Source organism: Paramormyrops kingsleyae, chromosome 1, assembly GCF_048594095.1.
Source record: "Paramormyrops kingsleyae isolate MSU_618 chromosome 1, PKINGS_0.4, whole genome shotgun sequence".
NCBI classification, from domain to species: domain Eukaryota; kingdom Metazoa; phylum Chordata; class Actinopteri; order Osteoglossiformes; family Mormyridae; genus Paramormyrops; species Paramormyrops kingsleyae.
The window spans coordinates 35091037-35111153 of NC_132797.1; the positions used below are offsets into that span (position 1 = coordinate 35091037).

The 20117-nt window shown below is 42.6% G+C and overlaps 1 protein-coding gene across 7 annotated transcripts; it reads right to left on the minus strand.

The window, feature by feature from the left end:
* Positions 1–57: 57 nt before the first annotated feature.
* ical1 (islet cell autoantigen 1-like) lies at positions 58–16847 on the minus strand. 7 transcript variants are annotated; one of them, XM_023805945.2, is made up of 17 exons: positions 16782–16847; positions 15287–15401; positions 14864–14973; positions 14372–14412; positions 14106–14277; positions 10221–10293; positions 9796–9919; positions 9118–9316; positions 8662–8787; positions 8444–8542; positions 8211–8296; positions 7694–7737; positions 7007–7075; positions 3511–3708; positions 2478–2753; positions 2018–2119; positions 58–1644 (listed from the first exon to the last, which is right to left on the minus strand). In XM_023805945.2, exons 4-17 carry the CDS (start codon positions 14386–14388, stop codon positions 1529–1531), a joined length of 1701 nt encoding a protein of 566 aa, XP_023661713.1. In that variant the 5' UTR covers positions 14389–14412; positions 14864–14973; positions 15287–15401; positions 16782–16847; the 3' UTR covers positions 58–1528. The 7 variants fall into 7 exon arrangements, with proteins under 7 accessions (XP_023661713.1, XP_023661714.1, XP_023661718.1 ...); XM_023805946.2 differs by having other exon boundaries at positions 14803–14973; positions 16782–16843; XM_023805950.1 differs by lacking the exon at positions 3511–3708 and having other exon boundaries at positions 16782–16800.
* Positions 16848–20117: the final 3270 nt, after the last annotated feature.

Genomic DNA, 20117 nt, shown 5'->3' on the forward strand with positions numbered 1-20117 from the left:
CTGAGCACTTAGGATCAGAAAACTGGCATCCAGACAGCGAAGGGTGATGAAATGAGCTCAAAGGAAATGAACATTTTTATTATTCCATGAGTAATTACAGCTGTTAGCAAAGAGTAGTTGCAAATAGAACTATTTTTGCTTTTTACAAAGTTTAACAAACAACAATATATTTTAAATTAATAAAAGGCATGTCTGACAAAGTCATTAAAGCATCTGTGATCGACATACATTCCTTTCTGTGTGTGAACAAAGGAAAAAAAACCTTGGTGTTCAATAAATATTTCAGCTGCTCAATCACAGTTAATGATTTATTAAAGGTTAACAGGTCTGGCATCATGTTTGCCTGAAGAACATTTATATGAATCCTTTACATCTCAGTAAAAACTAGTGTTTCTATATTTATATACCTTTATTAAACCGTATAGGTATTTTAAACCCTTATAATTGAAGTATTACGCCTTTTGAAAAAGTGACTATTTTAATAAGTTTTTAAAGTGACAGCACCAAAACGTTGGAGGAATCAGCAGTAAGGAACACGAGCTGTACTCCCGAGAGCCTGTGCCTACAGCCAGTTTAAAGAGTCAAACACCTCCCTCACTCACAGAAGCTATTTATCTGCTGGAGAAAGAAAAATCCCCGAGACGTTCGCCTGTCATGTAGACGGTGACCATTTCACAGCACAGCATCACCTCCAGTTCACAGCTCAGCACATCTGCAAAGATTCTCCCAGGCCATCTGTGCTTCTTAAAGTTTCAGCACAAGATACCCAGTGGTAATACATTTAATATTAAATATGACAGTAGGTAGACATTACTTTCTCACATTACGTTCTGTAAAATATTGTGCAGTGTAGCACAAAAACTGATCTCTGTCACTTTTTTGCAATGCGTCCACCTGCTGTAATGCTTTTCTGCTATCAGCAGATTAAATCTACCCTGTGAAAAACAGCTACGCAAAATATTTCACCCAGATACGCTGTTTGTTAAACGGACAGGAAAGCGGAGGGACATCAGATGGCATATTCAGCACACGCTCAGCATAATCAGCCTTTCCAGCAGAACTGCCGTCTTTCTGACAAGGAAAAAGACCTGCACTTAAAATGTCACTTTTTTTTTTACAGGTATTCGTCCAATACCTTAGTGCATAAAAATGACGGGTGCAGGTACACTCTGTGTCAGGAGGGAACCCCACCCATACACAAAGGACAACACTCAGATGAGGTATACACACACCAAACGTTCGTGGAACCTAAAGCTTGGCCACACAATGGAAAGCTTTGTGTTTTGCAAAAACCTATACACAGATTATTTAGTATTAAACCTGATTGCTGCATAATTGGCCTTTTCTGGTGGCCAGGTTCTCAGGTTAGAAGGGCACAACAGACAAGGGGGTTAGCTCTCCATAATATCTAGGAAAGCCTGTCTTGGCTGTATTGGTAGGGGATTTGTGTGTGTGTGTGTGTGCGTGTGTGCGTGCGCGTATGAAGCAGAGGGCTGTCCAGACACACACTTTCCCAGCTCTCCTACGTTCAGGCATTCATCAGGTCTTCATCTCTGCGGCCAATGGCATCCGGGTTCGAGAGCGGGTCCAGGTCGGCGAAGAGGTTGAACCAGGCTGACATGTCACGGCCGGAGACCTTGGGGGCTGAAGAGGGCAGAGAGGAGTGTGAGGATGAAAAATAGGTCTTTTATTTTGTAGATATATATTACCCAACTAGATTCATGGATTTCCTCAAATTAAAGTAGGTAATTCATTGGTAACAATTTTTAACTATAATTCTTCAGGATTTTGAAGAGCTGATCTTCCAAACTAAAGTGATTTTTGTCAGGAGGGTTACATTTCATTGTATTTATTTCTTGATATACAGTATATGGCACCAGTCTTTATCAGCAGGAATGTGAAAATGGGCACACATATGTCACAAAGAATGCCATGGCACAGTTTGAACTCTTTGTTCAAACACTTTGCAGAAACACAGAAGACTGGGCATCAGTTCTCAAACCAGAACAGGACTTGCCATTCGCCGTCGGCTTGGCGACACTTTCGGAAGGGGAGGCCTGGCCAGCGGCCGGCGGGGGCTGCAAAGGCGGCGCCTGGAACATGGGTGGGGTCGCCCAGCCTAGGGAAATGACATTTCACACCCATGGTCAATGAATGCATTGAATATTCAGATTGTGAAGACATATTTAACATGTTCACAAACCTAAAACTTAATTCATCCCCACTCTTATTATACTAATTAAAATCAACAAATGGGTGGCATTATTAAGTCCTCAGTGCCTTATATGTGATAAGAATGGACACTGTCAACAGTGAGCTTTACTGAGAGATAATTGTATATCTTGACAATTCAGACACAGGACATCGATAATGGAAGCGCCTTAAAATGCACATACAGAGTCCCAAGAAAGACTTCACATGCCAAGAAGCAATGAGCCACTCCCACCCCCAGGGGGCAGTGTGGTTTATGGACGCACCTGTGGAACTGAGACTCTGATCCAGCAGCTGTGAAGGCAGGAAGCCAGTCGGACTGGAGGGCTGAGAGTGGGAGACTACTGGAGCACTACTGGGGGTGGCCAGGCTCTGACTGGGTGTCATCTCAAAAGAGCCGAAGGCATCTTGCCATTCGCGGCTGAACTCATCAGCGCCCATGGAACCTGGACTCAGCAGGTCCTTCAAAAAGTTCAGGTCCCCCCGTTCCCGTTCCTCGTCGAGGTCCTGCTGCTGAGCATCTGAGAGCAGGTCTCTGGGGCCTGTAGAGAGATCAGGCTGTCTAACACGCCGCCAGAGGCACAAGCACATGCAGGATATGACAGACAGAGGAAAACATCTAGATAACCACAAGAAAACACTGATGAGTGCAGAAAAACACACAAAGAAAAACAGAGAGAAACAGACAAACCCACAGACAGAAAGATATACCGGCAAAACACTGACAGACACAGAAGGACTGGTCATGATCCCAGAAACACCCTGGTGAGTGCAGAGAGGGGCACCATACAGTAGCTGTCACAGAAACGTGCTGAAAGATTAAACGGTGACACTTAAACGCTACAAAGCCCTCAAAGACTGCAATAGGAAATGAGTTAGGCATGAAAGGCCAGCCTCCATTGGAGAGCAGAACTGAGCATGTCGAAAATATGATGGGACACCACAAGTGGGAATAAAGGAAGCAGCAGCAGATGGTTAAGAACCTGAACATATGGATCAGGTGGTTGCATGTTTGAGTCCCAGGAAATGCCCTCGCTAGGCTAGCAGACAGTATAGAGATTAAGGGAAAGCGCCTTAAGGTTTGGAGATGAAGGTTACTTAGGAAAAATAATAGTCAAAATATCTAGAACTGCAGATGGGTCAGATTCTTGGGAAATAACAGTTAGCTAAGCAAATAAGTTTTACTACATATACTTTTTGTGGATTAAGGTTTGCAGCTGCTTAAATCAACCAAAGAAAAAAAGGATGCAAGTGAAAAGGTTCCACCCCCAGGTAGTTTAGAGCTGTTGACATGTTTACCACTCTCAGGAAGTGCTGTGAGATCAGACTCTGGGGTCTCTGCTGCAGAACCATTGCCACCAACAGGGGGCGGTGTCGTCACATTAGGGCAGAGGGGCAGGAGAAATTGTCTCAGCAGATGGTGGGGTGTGAGGGACGCTGGGAGCAGGAGGTCGTGTGTACTGACCACACTTTGGAGGTCAGTCAGCTCATACAGGACTGGATCACAGATAACTTGGGTTCACAATCCAAGTACACACAGAAAGGCATGCAGACAGACATACACACACACACACACACACACACACACACACATCAAAACCACATGGGGCTTGCTGATCAATAAGGAAAAGCCAGTCTTATAAGTCAATTAAAAATGCACCTCATCCAAGCCTTACGTTGAACTTCAAATTAATGCCCTGCTTGGACCACTTTCAAGCATTGCCCAGTGCACATATCCTACCTAAGACCAGTACTGGGGAAGTTACTCACAAAAGAAATCAATAATAGACAGAGGTGGAAAATTCAGGTCCAGAAAGTACAAATCCAGAACAAGGTTTTGTTTCAACCAACCAGGGCTGACTTTCCAGAAAGGTTAGTAACGCTAAGTAGTTCGTTATTTCGTACTTAAGATCGATCGTTCATGAGCTTGCGTTTCCAGAAACCCTTCGTAACTAAAGTGGTTCATTATCTCTTTCGTACATTTACAAGTGCTCCAACACACTCGTTATTTTCTATGTCGTTTTTATTTGAATTTTTGTTTGCTGTCCTGTCACAGAGACTGGCTAAAATAGATGACAAAAACACAATGATGATCTTTTTTGGTCAACGTAAAAATGCTCATGATATAATTAGAGGTTAGTACTGCAATATAAAACTGTAATGTAGACTATAAAATAGTGCGAAAGGGGCTCGTTGTTGTAACACCTGTATGCAATTTGAGTACATAACAGGGTTGTGCAGCATTCAGAATTGGATTGAGAATGACCTTGAAAATCAAACTCAGTTCATAATACGGTTGAACACACGGTGCAGAATCGCAATTTGACTTTGAATGTAAGGAAAGAGAATTAAAATGGAATTGATTTCACATAGATTCATATGCATGGCGTAAGTGCAGCTTTAACAATACAGCTTAATATTTCGATTTGAATTACCCAGCATGTTAAACAGCACACACTGAATAACGCCCCTACACCCCTCCTCCACGTGATCACGAACATTTACGCCAGCAAAAAGTACCCGTGAGCCAAGCCCCCCTGTTCGAGCACCTGCCTGAAAAGGGTGTCACTGTAATTCAAAAATGAATGCTACATTTGAAGTGTCACCTATAGAATAATTTAACTGTGATTTTGGGTACCATGGTGAAACCTCAGTCATAAAAGTAACCCTATAACAACTCTACCCATCGGACAACCCACGGACACTCTCAGGAAAAGCTACTGCAGACTCCTCACAAATGGTAACACACATAAACAGTTAAATATGAAAAATCAATAAATGTATGCCCATGGAAAAGGACTTCGAGGGCTGACATAAACCAAATGCATACTGTTAGAACAGGCTAAAACAAATCTTACAATCATACAAATATCAAGTTTACTCACTAGTACATATATAAGATCAAAATATACATTTACCATCTTGGAAGTAAATCTGTAATGTAATTATTCATGTGTTGCATGATTGCACTAAATTGAAATGAATTCAATTCTTCTTACAGTCATTCCAATTCAACACCTTACAGGGTGTAGCCAAGTCAATTCAAAATCCAATTCATAAGTTCTGAACAACCCTGGTAGGCTACATAATGAGCTAACCAATCAAACTTGCTATGTGTTCAGTCACATCTTTTGAATTGGGAAGGTGAATCACCGCACATGACCAGCAATGACAGAGAATTGCGCAAGTCATAAGAAGAGAGTGGTGGGTGGTCAGGAACCCCTTGGACCATGGCAGTAACGCACAATTCACAGAGGAAAACAGGCTGGACTGAGGTGAAATAATGAGCCTCCTCGGTCTGGTGCAGGATAAATTGAAAACAGGAACACGCCGGAATTTTGCCTTCAGTGCACCGTGCAACTTCTGACAGCTCTTTGCTTCTGCGCCACTGGAGGACTCCTGCAGACCTCCAGATGCACGTGGCCTCAGCAAGGCTGCTGTGTCCCGCCACTGTGCATGCATTGATCACATTTCTGTTGCACCGTGTGCACAACTACATACAATGTCCAGCAGGTGGGGATGCCTTGCATGACAATAAACATGGTTTTCATGCCATTGCAGGCATACTTGGCATTGTAGGTGCAGTGGATGGAACCCTCAAACCTATTCATATTTGCAGCCCTTTCAATCCCACTTGCACCTGTTGAAAAGGGTTCTAGGCCTGAATGTGCGGGTGATATGCAATCATCAAGGACATTTTACAGACATTGTCGCCAAGTGGCCTGGGAGTTACACACGACGCTTATATCTGGTCCAGCTTTGGAGTGTCAGATGGCAAAGGATGGCGAGTTTGCTGGTTATTGGGAGACAGCAGGCATCCTCTTAGCTAATGCCTTCTGATTACAGTGTCGAATCCCCAAACCGTGCCTGAGAAGAGGTATTACACCGCACACCAAAGAACACACACTGCTGTAGAGGGTGCTTGGGGCATGTGGCAGATGTGATTCTGGTGCCTGCACAAGTGCTTCGTTGTCCCAATGCAGCTCACCATTGTGCTTTTTTAAAATAAGGATGCTTATTTTGCATCACATTTTGGGCCTATTTTTATATTTTCCGCAAATAGGATGATTTTTTGTGGTCTTAATTATGGTTCCTTTGGAATGTTTTCATTGTTTTCCTAAGGAGTGTGTATTTTACATTTGCATATGTCTGGTGTGACAATCATATAACATTTCACCATTGAAACACATGGAATCGATGTTCCTGTTATCGAAAGCCTGCTTTTCTCACGTGGAGGCTGGGGAGGAGCCAACAACGTACTACTTAAAGTTCATTCGGTAATTGGAAATGGAATAACAAGAGGTTTCTGGAAACGTATGTAGACCTCACTCGCTCTTATGTCGTTCGTTATTCACCAAGATCGATCGCTTTCTAGAAAGCCACTCCAGATGAGTACTGTGACTGATTTTTTATGCTCAACTGGTTGATTGAAACAAAACCTTGGTCTGGATTTGTACTATCTGGACCTGAACTTCCTACCTCCGTCTTTAATGGATTACTTTTGTAAGCAACTTCCCCAACACTGCCTAAGACCTATATTCTAGAAACTTCTACACGGAAGCTTCATGGAATCTGCCCTTTCCTAAATCTACATTTTAACACGCCAGTGTTTTAATTTGCTTTTCTTTTCTGCATTTTTAGCTAAGCTGTTGACCTTTAAACATGATGCGAATGAAGCATAGATCTGGCCAGAATTCTGGATACCACTTTCAGCTAGCCGTATATAAATAGTGCACGTAAAATCATTAAATAGTAAACCGTGCGAAAATGGCGTCATCCCTGCTTCATCACGCACCGGAGTCGAGGCTCACGCACTGGGAGCCGTCGCTGTCCTGGGTCTGTCCATCAGTGCTCAGGGCAGAGACTGCAAGGCAGACCACACTCATGTGAGCTGGGCCCCATCAGGCCCCATTATTTTCCAGAAAAATAATAATTAGATCAGCCTGGGATTGTTTTCCCACCATCCTGAAACAGGAAACCACATCGTAAGCCCTCCTATGTCCTAGTGCCAATACATACAGGCATGCCGGTCTCAGAGACAAGATTGTTTATCTTCGTTGTTACTTCTCTGCTTAATACAGAACAATTCAGTCATTTGTTGACTACATGGAGCAGACAGGAATGGCAGTTTGTTTGCAAAGAAACTAATCCGTGACAGATTAGGTATGCAATGATAACGAGCTAAGTCCACCACCCGGGTCTGGACATTGCAGCTTTCATAGAAGGCCAATCAAGCTGAACGTTTCACAGTCTGTCCGCACTCAAATTATAGCAAGTGGAACACAATCCAGGGCTCACAGTATCAAAGCCCTAACAGCTGTCGTACGACACTGACGGTGGAAAAGATGATATGGACCAGGGCACTACAGTCTACAGGCCACAGAAGGTTCACCTCACCTCCACGAAGCCAGCCAGCATCCTTCGTGTCACTTATAGGACCTGACAGACTATTCCCATGCTTGTTTGTTTTTCCAGTACGTACCAATCTCAGTGTCTTCCGCCTTCTCTTCCTCCAAGGATATCAATCTAGGAAAAAAGTCAACGAGAGTCAGTAAATATGTCGAAGAGGAGCCAGCAGCATCCACCCAGTGTATGCGAGAGAGACCCCAAAAGACACGATTCGCAAATAAAGGATCCACACTGCAACTTCCCATACGAAGTGACAGCACTGCACCTTAGCACTGGCATCTGCATTACCACCTCTAACCTGCCCTTAGTGTGTGACGGTGATGTGATGCCCTGAAGTAGACTGGCAACGCTGTGTCCAGTGCTTCCTGGGATAAGCTCCAAGCTATCCACAAGCGTGGGTGTTTATGCAAACTGAATCCAATAAACCTTGAAAAGAGAATGTGCATGTAGAGAGTATGGAAAAGCATGTTTAACTCGCTATGAGGAATGTGCCAGAATCAGACCCACATGCCGAGTGTTTAGGAAAGAGAGCATGTGAGAGCACTAAAGCCAGGATGTGTGCACAGGCAGAGAGGATGTACACCACTCACACGTCCAAGTGGGTCTGGATCGTGCTCTCTTTCCTGTTCTCCGCCATCTGTCCTTCTGTGAGCTGCTCAAGGGGGTCCTTTAGATCCTGACAAGAGATGAAGGCCCAATCAGACTCCAAAAATGCAAGCCAAGAGAGAGAAAAAAGGACAAATGATACACATTACTAAAGTAACTCAACCATATAAACAGGTTCACGCAGAAGGATGCGAAACAGAGCTCCCCCTGCTGGCACCTTAAGAGTGGCAAATTGGTACTGCACGTGTCCCTGGAAGGCGTCCTGAATGCTGATCATCATCTGAGCCGTCTTCTCCCAGAAGTGCAGCAGAGTGGTCTGGGAGCAGCAACAAAATGACATCGACTTGATAATGAAATAAGATACTAACAAAAATATGCCTGAGTGAAGCTCACTACTGCACCCTGCAGGACAACACAGTCAATTCTGAGGCGAACCTGGTAAGTGGCCAGCGAGTGGGACAGCATATTGCAGCGACTGGCCCCTAGCATGTCCACCTTCTGGCACACGTCGTTCTTGAGCTTGTCAAATTGGACCTTGGTGCTCCTCACCTGTGCTTGCACCTGAAGAAGGCAGAGGAAGAGGCAGAGGGAGCGAGCTACGGCATGGAAGTTGGTCCCACTGCCCCATGGTTACACCTTATTTTAACCCCTAACAGTATTTCAGAAAGTTTCAGAAATATCACTGCCGCTGCACTGCTGCTCCGACACAGTACAGCCGGTTTATCGGTCCGTGCATGTTTCAAAGAAGGCTTGGGATCACGTCCAGTGAAAAGCCGTCACTGCTCTTGGACTCAACAGCCATCAGGCCCTGCTGTTGTGACCACTGGCACTCGGCAGGAAGCCAGTCAGTCAGTTAACCAGTCTGCGCTCATAACACTTCTGGCCCCTCACTTTGCGAAACTTTTCCAGCTGCTTGTACGTGTCAGGGTCCAGCTCCTGGGACACATCCTTCATCCACAGCAGGGCGCCCCGGTACTCCGTGCGTGCCTTCTCCATGCGGCCCACTGTCTCTAGGCTGTCTGTGATGGCGCGCCTCCGGAAAGTCTCCACTTCCTGCTCCATCCGGCGCAGGGGCGGGTAGAGCGCCAACCTGGGGGGAGGGGGGATGGGTGTTGAGTTGAACCGGTTCCAAAGAGAGAGGCAAACACACTTATCGCAGAGGAAAGGCATGATTCACATGCAGGCTAAAACTAGTGTAATTCTCTAGTCCAATGTTTCCCAATCCAGTCTTTGGGAATCCACAGCCAGTCTACATTTTTTGCTCCCTCCGGGCTCCCTGCCAGACAGTCCACGTTTTTGCTCCTTCCGGGCTCCCTACCAGACAGTCCACGTTTTTGCTCCCTCCAGGCTCCCTACCAGACAGTCCACGTTTTTGCTCCCTCCCAGCTCCCGGTACTGTCTGTGGGTCCCTGAGGACCAGATTGGGAAACACTACTCTAGTCCCATGTGTTTATTGGGTCCCGCAGAACTCATACTCTTACCAAAATAGCACACATGAATTAATCATGCGGCTAAGCCATCCCCGTACACATGCTGAACACAGTCGAGGGTAAGACAGAGGGGAGCTACCTCATTTTGGCCGAGGCACACAAGGCCTTGCTGGTGGCGTCCATCATGCTGCCTGCCTTGGTCTTGTCGTGTTCAGCCTGGAAGCGCAGGAAAAGTCCCAGATGATTCTCCTCCTGGGAAAGGGCTTAAAGAAGGGAAAGGAAAAACAAGACACAAGAACAATTCTGCTAAGAACCTCCATTATCTAGGACAATGTTTCCCCACCCAGTCCCCAGGGACCCACAGTCAGTCCATGTTTTTGCTCCCTCCCAGCTCACTGCCAGATAGTCCACATTTTTGCTCCCTCCAAAGATGTGGACTGTCTGTGAGTCCCTGAGGATTTGATTGCGAAACACTGATCTAGGATGCTACTGTACATTTCACATGCACCCTTCCCAAGGACCCCATTACGGTGCCCCCATTTCTGCCTGACGTGCAGCACTCACTTGTGATTCGTTGCTGGTATTTTTCAATGACCTTCAGCAGCTCCGTGCATGTTGTCTGCACCGAACGGAAGAACTACATGGGAAAGAGAGGCCACTGTCAGCCTGTTCTTCAGGGTAGCTGCACAGTGATGACGACAACACAAAAACCCTCTTCTCTCCTTCCCTTAAGGCAAAGGTTTCATATAATAACCCTCCCAGCCTGCCACAATCTAAACACAATTTCCACACAATAAAAGGAAGAGGGCCCATCATGTAGCCATGGTAACCAGATAATTCAATCCATCACACTTACGAAGAAGCAGAGCCAAAGAATAAACCCACATAAGTAATGTTATGCTGAATAACCTATTTTTATCTGCTGGCAGAAAAAATAAATAAATACATTTTTCTGGACTGCATGAGTCATTTCACCATGAAAACTGTAAGAGACAAAAATCTACTAAAACTCTTACCAAAGTAAATATTATCAAAGACCATTAAAGTTATCAGAATATAACATTCTCTACACAAATTTATTAGGTCATTTTTCCTAGGAATATGCAGGTAATCAGTAACCTATAAGCTGCATTTCTACAATTGAGCTGCATTTTTGCATAAGCTGCATTTCTACAATCTCAGCAGTGATTTTCTTCCACTTACTCATCGTACTTCTCCCATTACACAAACATAATTTATGCAACTGCAGCTGGCTTAACTGTGCTTAAGACAACAATGAAATGACAAGTATTACTGCAGCACCAGACAGGCCCCAGGTGTATCTGCCGATGTCATTCTCAGGCAGACACAGGACGGCTATAGCGCAGTCAGCTCAGAGGTGTGGTCAGGAACACCTCCCTGCCACGGCAGCGCCTCCTGCTGGTAACACTTTAACCAGCATGACATCACACCAGTGCTCCCAACCTACAGTGCCACTGGACAGCAATGCTGATAAACGAGTGAGCCAGACATGTGCATGTTCTGCATGGAATAAAGCAGCAGGCAAGTGTTACTCTGCTCTTGTTTAACCCTGGAGGAGGGGCTTCATACATCAGACTAACTCTGAGCTGCAGTCACATGAGCTCTAGAGTAATAACAATACTCTCTTTCTAACTCGAACAGTATCTGCCTCGGAGAAGCAGGCAGGCTCGATTTCGGCAGGATTCCTTACTCAGAACCTATTAATTACAGCCATGCAATACAATTCTCACAGAACAAAACTAAATGCATGCTAGATGCAAAAAATCCTTAATAATATGCCGTAACTGGAGAGTACCCTTTAATATCCATTTCCCTTTTTTCATTTTTTATTTCATTTTTCTTATTCTTAAGCTTATCTATTTTCTTCCTCCTATTTGTTCTGAATAATTGTCATAACAAGGAATTTACCATGATCGTAATTACTATGTACAGCCTGTGTTCCCACAAAAAAAAAAAATTAAAAATATCCAAATAAGTAACATTCACGCAAACACTGGACGCTCAACAGGAAATTGACATTAAAATTCATAGTGGTGGATACACCTGAAGATAATCTAGGGTATATGCAATTTGCAGTTAAGAATTTTAAACTATAAAAGTACAGACCATCTTTAACAAAAGCTAAATCTTGCTTCTGAAACTAACAGAAATCAAATAAAAATAATGACAAATACTTTCCATTTACATTTTTTATACAATTCAGCTAAAGTAATGATTTGTTTTTCGTAATTTACCATTAATAATAGCTGGAACATGTTTTGTCCATTTTGAGGACATTAGTATATGATGAAATGAAATATGAAAGTAATTAACTATCATCGCTGACACACCACAGCACACAGTGCACAACAACAAAATATGTCCTCTGCATTTAACCCAAATGTGACACCGTGACTAGGGATACACCAATTCCACTTTTTCTGACCTGATATCGATATCGGATGATACAGAGTATCAGTATTAAAACCATAGGCTTTTTCCTTACTGTGTGGAAGAGACTGGTCATTCTTTTGTGTGTAAGGCTTAACTTGAACCTTAAAAGCTTTGCTAACTTTGTAAAACTAAATGTAACACATGCATATATGTGTGTATGTTTGTGCATGTGTTACTTTTATCATTATATTATTATTATGTATAACGGGGTTGTCGTATATTACATATAATGACAATTAAGTAAATTTATATATACGTCTTCATTTTGAAATATACGTCTATATATACGTCTTCTCAGTTCTCAGCTGGAAAGGTACGGCATAGCCGTGGACCTACGCAATAGCCTGACGTGCACCCCCCAGAAATGTAACTAAACGTCGCGACGAGGCAGACCGCAAGCACTGTGGCTGGTCTGCTTGGTAGCATTCGTGTTTTTTATAGGAGCGAGGAAAGCATACACCCAGGTGTACTTATACTGGTAATGGAACCTGTAGCGTTAGTTCTAACAAACATGAAATACCTTCTTTAGTTTAATGTTAGATATAAATAACGCTTGTTTCGTTCACTCGCGTCTCCAGAGTTTGTGCTAAAGTTTGTTGTTGAGGTCTTTGCTATCATTGGCAAACTCCGTGTATTCTGCACTATGGTTTGTCTTTAGATGATCATTTTTCTTGTGTCATATAACGCGCTGTCCCTTCCTCCTCTTGACACTTCAGCAGAACAGAGCTTATGGTGTGCTTCACTTCTGTCGTTGTCCCTTATCTTAAAATACGTCCAAACTGCCGACATCCCCCGCGTTTACTCGCCAGATCGCCAATGCCGGTATTCTCTCCTTTTATCCTTCCTAGATGTTTCCGGTTGACAAATCTCTCGCTAGACGCCAAGATCTGATTGGGTACCACAAAAATGCAGCGGGTTTGAGTTTTAATGTAAGGTTGCAATTAAGTGGTGTCGGTTCTTTGTATCGGGCATTTTTACGAGTATGAGCTTGTGAGGTTAATATCGGCCTGATATCGGTATCGGTGCATCCCTAATCGTGACTCGAGTGAGCGGCTAATTCAGCGCCTCCCGGGGATAAGTGCTTGGGGGCGGTACCTTGCTCTGGGTACCTCAGTGGTACCTTGTTGGTCGGTGATTCAGCAATCTTTCGATTACAAATGCGCTTCCTAATCACTAGGCCGCATGTGTGGAGAATGCTGATATGCAATGTATACTCGTGCAGGATCCTCTAAAGATCAGACCCATTCAACTTGCAGCCTGTCCATAGAAATGAAATTACTAAAACTTAAGCTGAAATAAAAAAGACAGAAATATATCTTACAAGAACTAACAAAACCACACTTCAAACTAACTAAAACTGAACTGTATTTAAAATTAAACTTGAAAATAAAAATGAAGACTAAATGAAAAAAATCAAAAAGATAACACTGGTGGATACCAGTGAAGCTTAGAAGAAGCAGGAGTCAGGTTCCTGAGGGACAGCAGCCCACTGGGAACCACAGCAGAGGCTGAGGATGCCCACAAGCTGAGGGGGACCCCAGCCTGAGAGACAGCGGGTGTAAGCTCAGGATGACACAGCTAACTCCTTCACGTAACCTTCGATCACTTTACAGCAGACATGCGTCTTTGTACAGACCCATCCTTTATTATGAACCCCTTTAGATTAGGTGTGTTTTGGACCAGCAAAATCTGAGCTGGTTTACCTCGTGTGCCTGCAAGCAAGCATAAAACGGATTTGGTTAAATCAGATAATCGTTCAGAGATCCCACATAATTTAAGTACAAACTCATCCAGTCTCTAAAAAAACTGACACGAGGGTTAAATGAGACAAGGCTTTTCCAGGGCAATGCGACAGTAACTTAAAACGCCTTTGTAAGCTGACACAGCCAGTCTAGCACAAAAGCAGTTCTATACAGCAAACGGAAAGGCAGCCACACGATCAGCTGGATAAAGCAGGACCTGACTACCGAACATAGACATAGACATGCCACGCACCTCCAGCTTGGAGTCTAGATCGGCGTCGGACGCCACCACGTGCTCGTCCTCCTTCTTGCCGGTGGCTTTGATCAGGACCTGCTTGGTCTTCCAGAACTTCTTCTGCATGCGCGCCATCACGGAGTGGTCTTCAGCCAGGAGCTCCCGGCCGGCCATGAGGTCACTGGGGAACCTGGCAGCAGACGGCCATCAGAAACAGCGTTAACTGATACGAAGCTGAAAAACGGCAATGGCAACAGACTCAGCGACTAAACATGAACTCCTACCCGTGACTGCTGTCCATTTTCTATGTAAACTTGTTTCAGGTCTGTAAGGAGGACAAAATACAACCCTAACTTGCAATTTCAATCATTAATAAACAAGACATTTAATAGAGATGATATTTAAGAATAATTATAATAAACTCCTATAAAAAATCACGTAATTCGTCACCACATTTTTCTATTTGCCGTTATATAACATATGCAATTATTATTAAAGTAAAAAAAAGTGTTCCCCATAAAACTACCAGTTTAAGTCGATAACGGAGACACTGCGCTCCTGACCTGAACAGGAAGCTCATAATAAAGGAAGATGATCAAATTATTATTTAATGTTACCACTAATTTACAGGGTACACCGTGTCACAACAGATGAACATTTTAAAAAGAACGCCGCATGCCCGAGAGACACACAGCTCACACTGACAGCTACGTACTGCTGACGATCCGACCAAAAAACACTGCTTTTTGGCACCTTTCCGGGGATAAAAGTCCTACCCTTTTAACAGCTGTTTAAAATGGATGTCTTCGTCCGAAGTGACCATATGCGTCCGCCGTTAAGGTTTAAATGAAGGAGAGACCGTTGTACGAAATCACCCTACACTCGCCTGATACAAAAAGAAGAAAATCGTGAGTTGGGCAAAGAAAAATAACGGTAAAATTAAGCTTGTTTCAAACAAGTAAACTAGAGCAGTAATTTGCCTGACGTGTCATCTGTGCGCTGCTAAGCAGGCTAGTGATGACAATGGCTATTGAAATGGGACAGTGTTAGCTAGATAGCCGGAGGAACTGCGCTGTTTGGGGCTTACGTCACCTCCAAACGCCGTCAGTTTATCATGATTTAAAAAGATCTAATGCTAGAACCGGCACATTTTAACCGCGTTAGAAATGAAATCATTTATCTGAATGGCGAGGCATTACCTTGTTGTTAAAGCCGCAGGTTACTGTCAGCCAGCTCCCATTCAGTGAGTTGAGCATTGAAGAGCCAGGATGTACAAGGTCACCGTTCATCCGCACCGCTACGTGGAGCTAGCATCTGAAGGAGGCGGCAGGCCGAGGAAGATGTTTTACACGCAAATGTTACTTCATATCTTCATATATGATGCATTGCTTAGTTTCACTTTATTACTGCTCATCTGAAAAAGGGTTGCACGGAAATTGTAAAGCAATAGAAAGAAAAATGCATAATGTACACTGTGGCCACCTATATATGCAATGTGTGTGTGTGTGTGTGTGTGAGCAGGTATACCTATCCTTATGGGGACACAATGTCCCCATAATGTGATAAATGTCCATTTTTTTTCCCTTATGGGGACCGGTTTCCTGGTCTCCATAAGGGAAAACTCTATTTTATAAAAATCGGTGACTGTTATGAAAAAACTAAAAATGCAAAAACTCTTGTATTTTGTTTGGTTAATTATGGTTATGGTTATGGTTATGGTTAGGGCAGGGTAGGGTAGGGTAGGGTAGGGTAGGGGTTAAGGTTGTCATAGTTAGCATTAGCATTTTTCCCATTGAAATGAATGAGCGGTCCCCATAAGGATATGTTTACCCTACATATGTGTGTGTGTGTGTTTGGGGGGGGTTATGTACACTCACCTAAAGGATTATTAGGAACACCTGTTCAATTTCTCATTAATGCAATTATCTAATCAACCAATCACATGGCAGTTGCTTCAATGCATTTAGGGGTGTGGTCCTGGTCAAGACAATCTCCTGAACTCCAAACTGAATGTCAGAATGGGAAAGAAAGGTGATTTAAGCAATTTTGAGCGTGGCATGGTTGTTGGTGCCAGACGGGCCGGTCTGAGTATTTCACAATCTGTTCAGTTACTGGGATTTTCACGCACAACCATTTCTAGGGTTTACAAAGAATGGTGTGCAAAGGGAAAAACATCCAGTATGCGGCAGTCCTGTGGGCGAAAATGCCTTGTTGATGCTAGAGGTCAGAGGAGAATGGGCCGACTGATTCAGGCTGATAGAAGAGCAACTTTAACTGAAATAACCACTCGTTACATCCGAGGTATGCAGCAAAGCATTTGTGAAGCCACAACACGCACAACCTTGAGGCGGATGGGCTACAACAGCAGAAGACCCCACCGGGTACCACTCATCTCCACTACAAATAGGAAAAAGAGGCTACAATTTGCACGAGCTCACCAAAATTGGACAGTTGAAGACTGGAAAAATTTTGCCTGGTCTGATGAGTCTCGATTTCTGTTGAGACATTCAAATGGTAGTCAGAATTTGGCGTAAACAGAATGAGAACATGGATCCATCATGCCTTGTTACCACTGTGGTGGCTGGTGGTGGTGGTGTAATGGTGTGGGGGATGTTTTCTTGGCACACTTTAGGCCCCTTAGTGCCAATTGGGCATCGTTTGGGCGATGCAGTGGTTAGCAACACTGCCTCACACCTCTAGGACCGGGACTCGATCCGCTGCCATTTCTCCGTGTGTGTGGAGTCTGCATCTTCTCCCCATGTCGTCATGAGGTTTCCTCTGGGTACTCCGGTTTCCCCCCACAGCTGAAAAAACAAGCTGAGGTTAAGTAGAGTTACCAAAATGCCCATAGGTGTGAGTGTGCCCTGTGATGGGTTGGCACCCCATCCTGGGATGTTCCCTGTCTTGTGCCCTGTGATGGGTTGGCACCCCATCCTGGGATGTTCTCTGTCTTGTGCCCTGTGATGGGTTGGCACCCCATCCTGGGTTGTTCCCTGCCTTGTGCCTGTAGCCTCTGGCATAGGCTCCAGATCCCCCCCACCCCATAACCCTGAATAGGAAAGCAGGTACAGAAAATGGATGGACAATTTGTACTAGCAAAAAGGAATCGCATGTAGTTCCAAATTGAAGAAATTGACCGTCACTTACCAGAATAGTTTTCAATACCCCAGAGGTACAGCAAATTACCCCAGGGCTAAATCAGCACATCTGGGATTCAGTCTGAATAAAACCTGCATGTCATGAACTTTATGCAATTGTCATTTGTGTGAAGGCTGCTATGTGGAAACTGTTAGTGTCCAAGGCTAATGCATAAGACAACCCGATATAAGGAGCAAAAACCCTCATAAAATACAACAGAAGTTACTCATCTTTCACCTCTTTTCTTGTATTTGCACAGATTCACATTTGCAGAAGAACAAAGGATGCTTTCAACCCACTATGTCTGTTAGTTTGGGCAGCATCTCATAGGGGTCACCAGGGACAATAATTGCTCTTATTCAAAGTGACACACATTGTTTTGAAAGTAGGGTCAGAACATCCCTGGGGCAATTGAGCAAAAAGGTTGAGAGTTTAAGTTCCATCTCTACCGTGTATGTGTGTTTATATGTTTCTCTGCGTCACATCGGTTTCTCGCTGCAGCCCAAAGACATGCAGTTATCCAGGTTGTACGTACCTCAGCCTTGTGCCTTATGCTACATGGAACAAGCTCCATGCCCAGTCCACAGGGCACAAACACATTCGTGCACTATGGGCAGTTTAGAGGCTGTCTTTGGGGTGTGGCCAGAGACATGATATTGGGAGAACACAAAGATTCTACACATGCAGAGCAGAGATGTTAGGAAAATCAGCCATCATGCTGTGCCTGCCAAATCCCCAGATCTAAATATAATTTATGGGAAGTTCTGCAGAATACAACATCTCCTTCATCCCTCAGCGAACTGAAGATGGGGGATGATCTGAAGGCAAAGGGTGGCTGTATTTTCATCAATATTTTGTGACTGATTTGTCTGACTTAGTAAAAAATCTATGTACAGATGTATTACTATTTTACCGTTTTACTATAATTAGTTTTTTTTTTACCTCCCTTTAAATATAATAGCAATAAGCCCAAGATTTTCAATTTATTAAAGATAACATAATAGCTTCCGTACCCAGAACCAGAACAATTACATGAAGAGTCGATCATAATAATTAAGTTCACAACTGAATAATTGTAGTTATAATGTTATACAAACACTAATTTAAAGAATCCGAGAACGGCTCAAAAACATGTTTTAAAAATCGGCTTTCGCTGATGGAACAACCGAATTTCAGTTCAAACAATTATTATACGGGTAATTCCTGTTTTGGACCACATATTTGGTTGTCTGTTTTCTGAAAATTGGAATGATTGTATTTTATGGTTTAAACATTTTGTCAGGACTATACCATACTTAGCTATGAGGAATGCACGTTTGCCAAGCTCAGGGGTTGAAAATATTATAATTATGGGATGTTTTTTGTATATATTTCTCTAGACGTTTTCCACCCTGTTAGGGACATGTACATGGTAATCACAGAGTTTAAATAATGTAAAAGTCAAACAATACTGAACTTTTCTGGGATACAATGTGTCCCTTTTGCTATGATAAAAGTTTCATTCTTGTAGCATTAACAGTTTTAATTTTATGAAGAGTACAATGTCAGAATAATGGAATCTGTGCATTTTTTCTCCCCATTTTGTTGTTTTGTATGAGGAATTTTATTAATTAGAAATAAAAGTATATGTAGATGCATTATATGTACCTCATTTAACAAAACAATATACAAATATACCAAACACTTACTGTTGTGATTAGAATATTTTTTTAAATCATTGCCTAACAGGGTGGAATAGAATATAACAGGGTGGAACCGAGTAGGCCTCTTAACAAGTAGATTCAGATTCACAACAATACTACTACTACAACTAATAATAATAGTAATAGTAATAATAATAATAATACCACTGTAGTAACATAGATAATTAAGAAATACACTCATAAAATAATAATAATAATAATACTTTTTGTTTATACCATTATTATTCATTATCATACACAAGAAATACACTCAAATAGTGAAATTATAATGAAAATAATAAATATTCTAGTACAATTTCTACTCAGTAGGCTGCATATCCCATACATAGCCTAACAGGGTGGAACCTAACAGGGTGGAATATTTCTAGCTAATTTAGCTCTAGCTCTTTGAGTGAGCAACATTTAGCTAGCACACACTCTACAGCTGATCAGCATTTAAATAGCTATTTTTAACATGTTTTAAAAAGTATTTTTTCCAATAAATATTTCCTATAATATATACTAACAGGGTGGAACTTTAAGGGTGCCTCAAACCGGTGTGTAATATAAAATTGAGAAAAATACAGGAGAGAGTGACAGTTAAAGCTTACCTTAGTCTTCCAGTTGAATTTTCCCCCCAAAACAAATGATGTCACTTCGTGGAAATGGCTATATGGATTTGTAATCTTTTTAGGGAGCCAAGAAACTAGAGGCTCACAGGGTGGAAAACGAATACGGGGACGTATAATATATTATATAATTACAGAAAACAAAATAAGTTTCAACAGATTTGTTTCTTTCTCTAAAGGTAGTATACCCTAGTCTATCAAAATAATAAAGTATTGGTTTTTATAATTTTATAGTTTATATTTACTGAGGAAGTTGAATACATTGCATTTGGGACATGCTAAAATGAGCGCATATTCCAGAGAATTTGTACTTTAAAGAGATATAAAAAGATAAAAATAGTAATTTATCTTTGTTAGAGCAATATAAAACACCTATAAACACATAATAAAATAGGTTTGTTATAAAGATTTGTTACATTTTATAAAAGAATTAAGAGTCAATTAAACACGAGGACATGAATATGTGGCCCAAAACAGGAATAACCCATACGTGTATTCTTTTATGCCAAAATTTTTACTTGCACGCTTAAATATAACAAACGTAACTTCTGCATCAGAACAATTTTTTGTCCAACTAAATC

What these genes read in the sequence shown, in the direction of transcription:
- ical1 (XM_023805945.2), bottom strand. An exon ending in ATCTAGACTCCAAGCTGGAG is followed by an intron (nt 10,294 to 14,105) that starts GTGCGTGGCATG and finishes TTTCCCATGTAG; the next exon opens with TTCTTCCGTTCGGTGCAGAC. An exon ending in GGCGGAAGACACTGAGATTG is followed by an intron (nt 7,076 to 7,693) that starts GTACGTACTGGA and finishes TCTGCCTTGCAG; the next exon opens with TCTCTGCCCTGAGCACTGAT.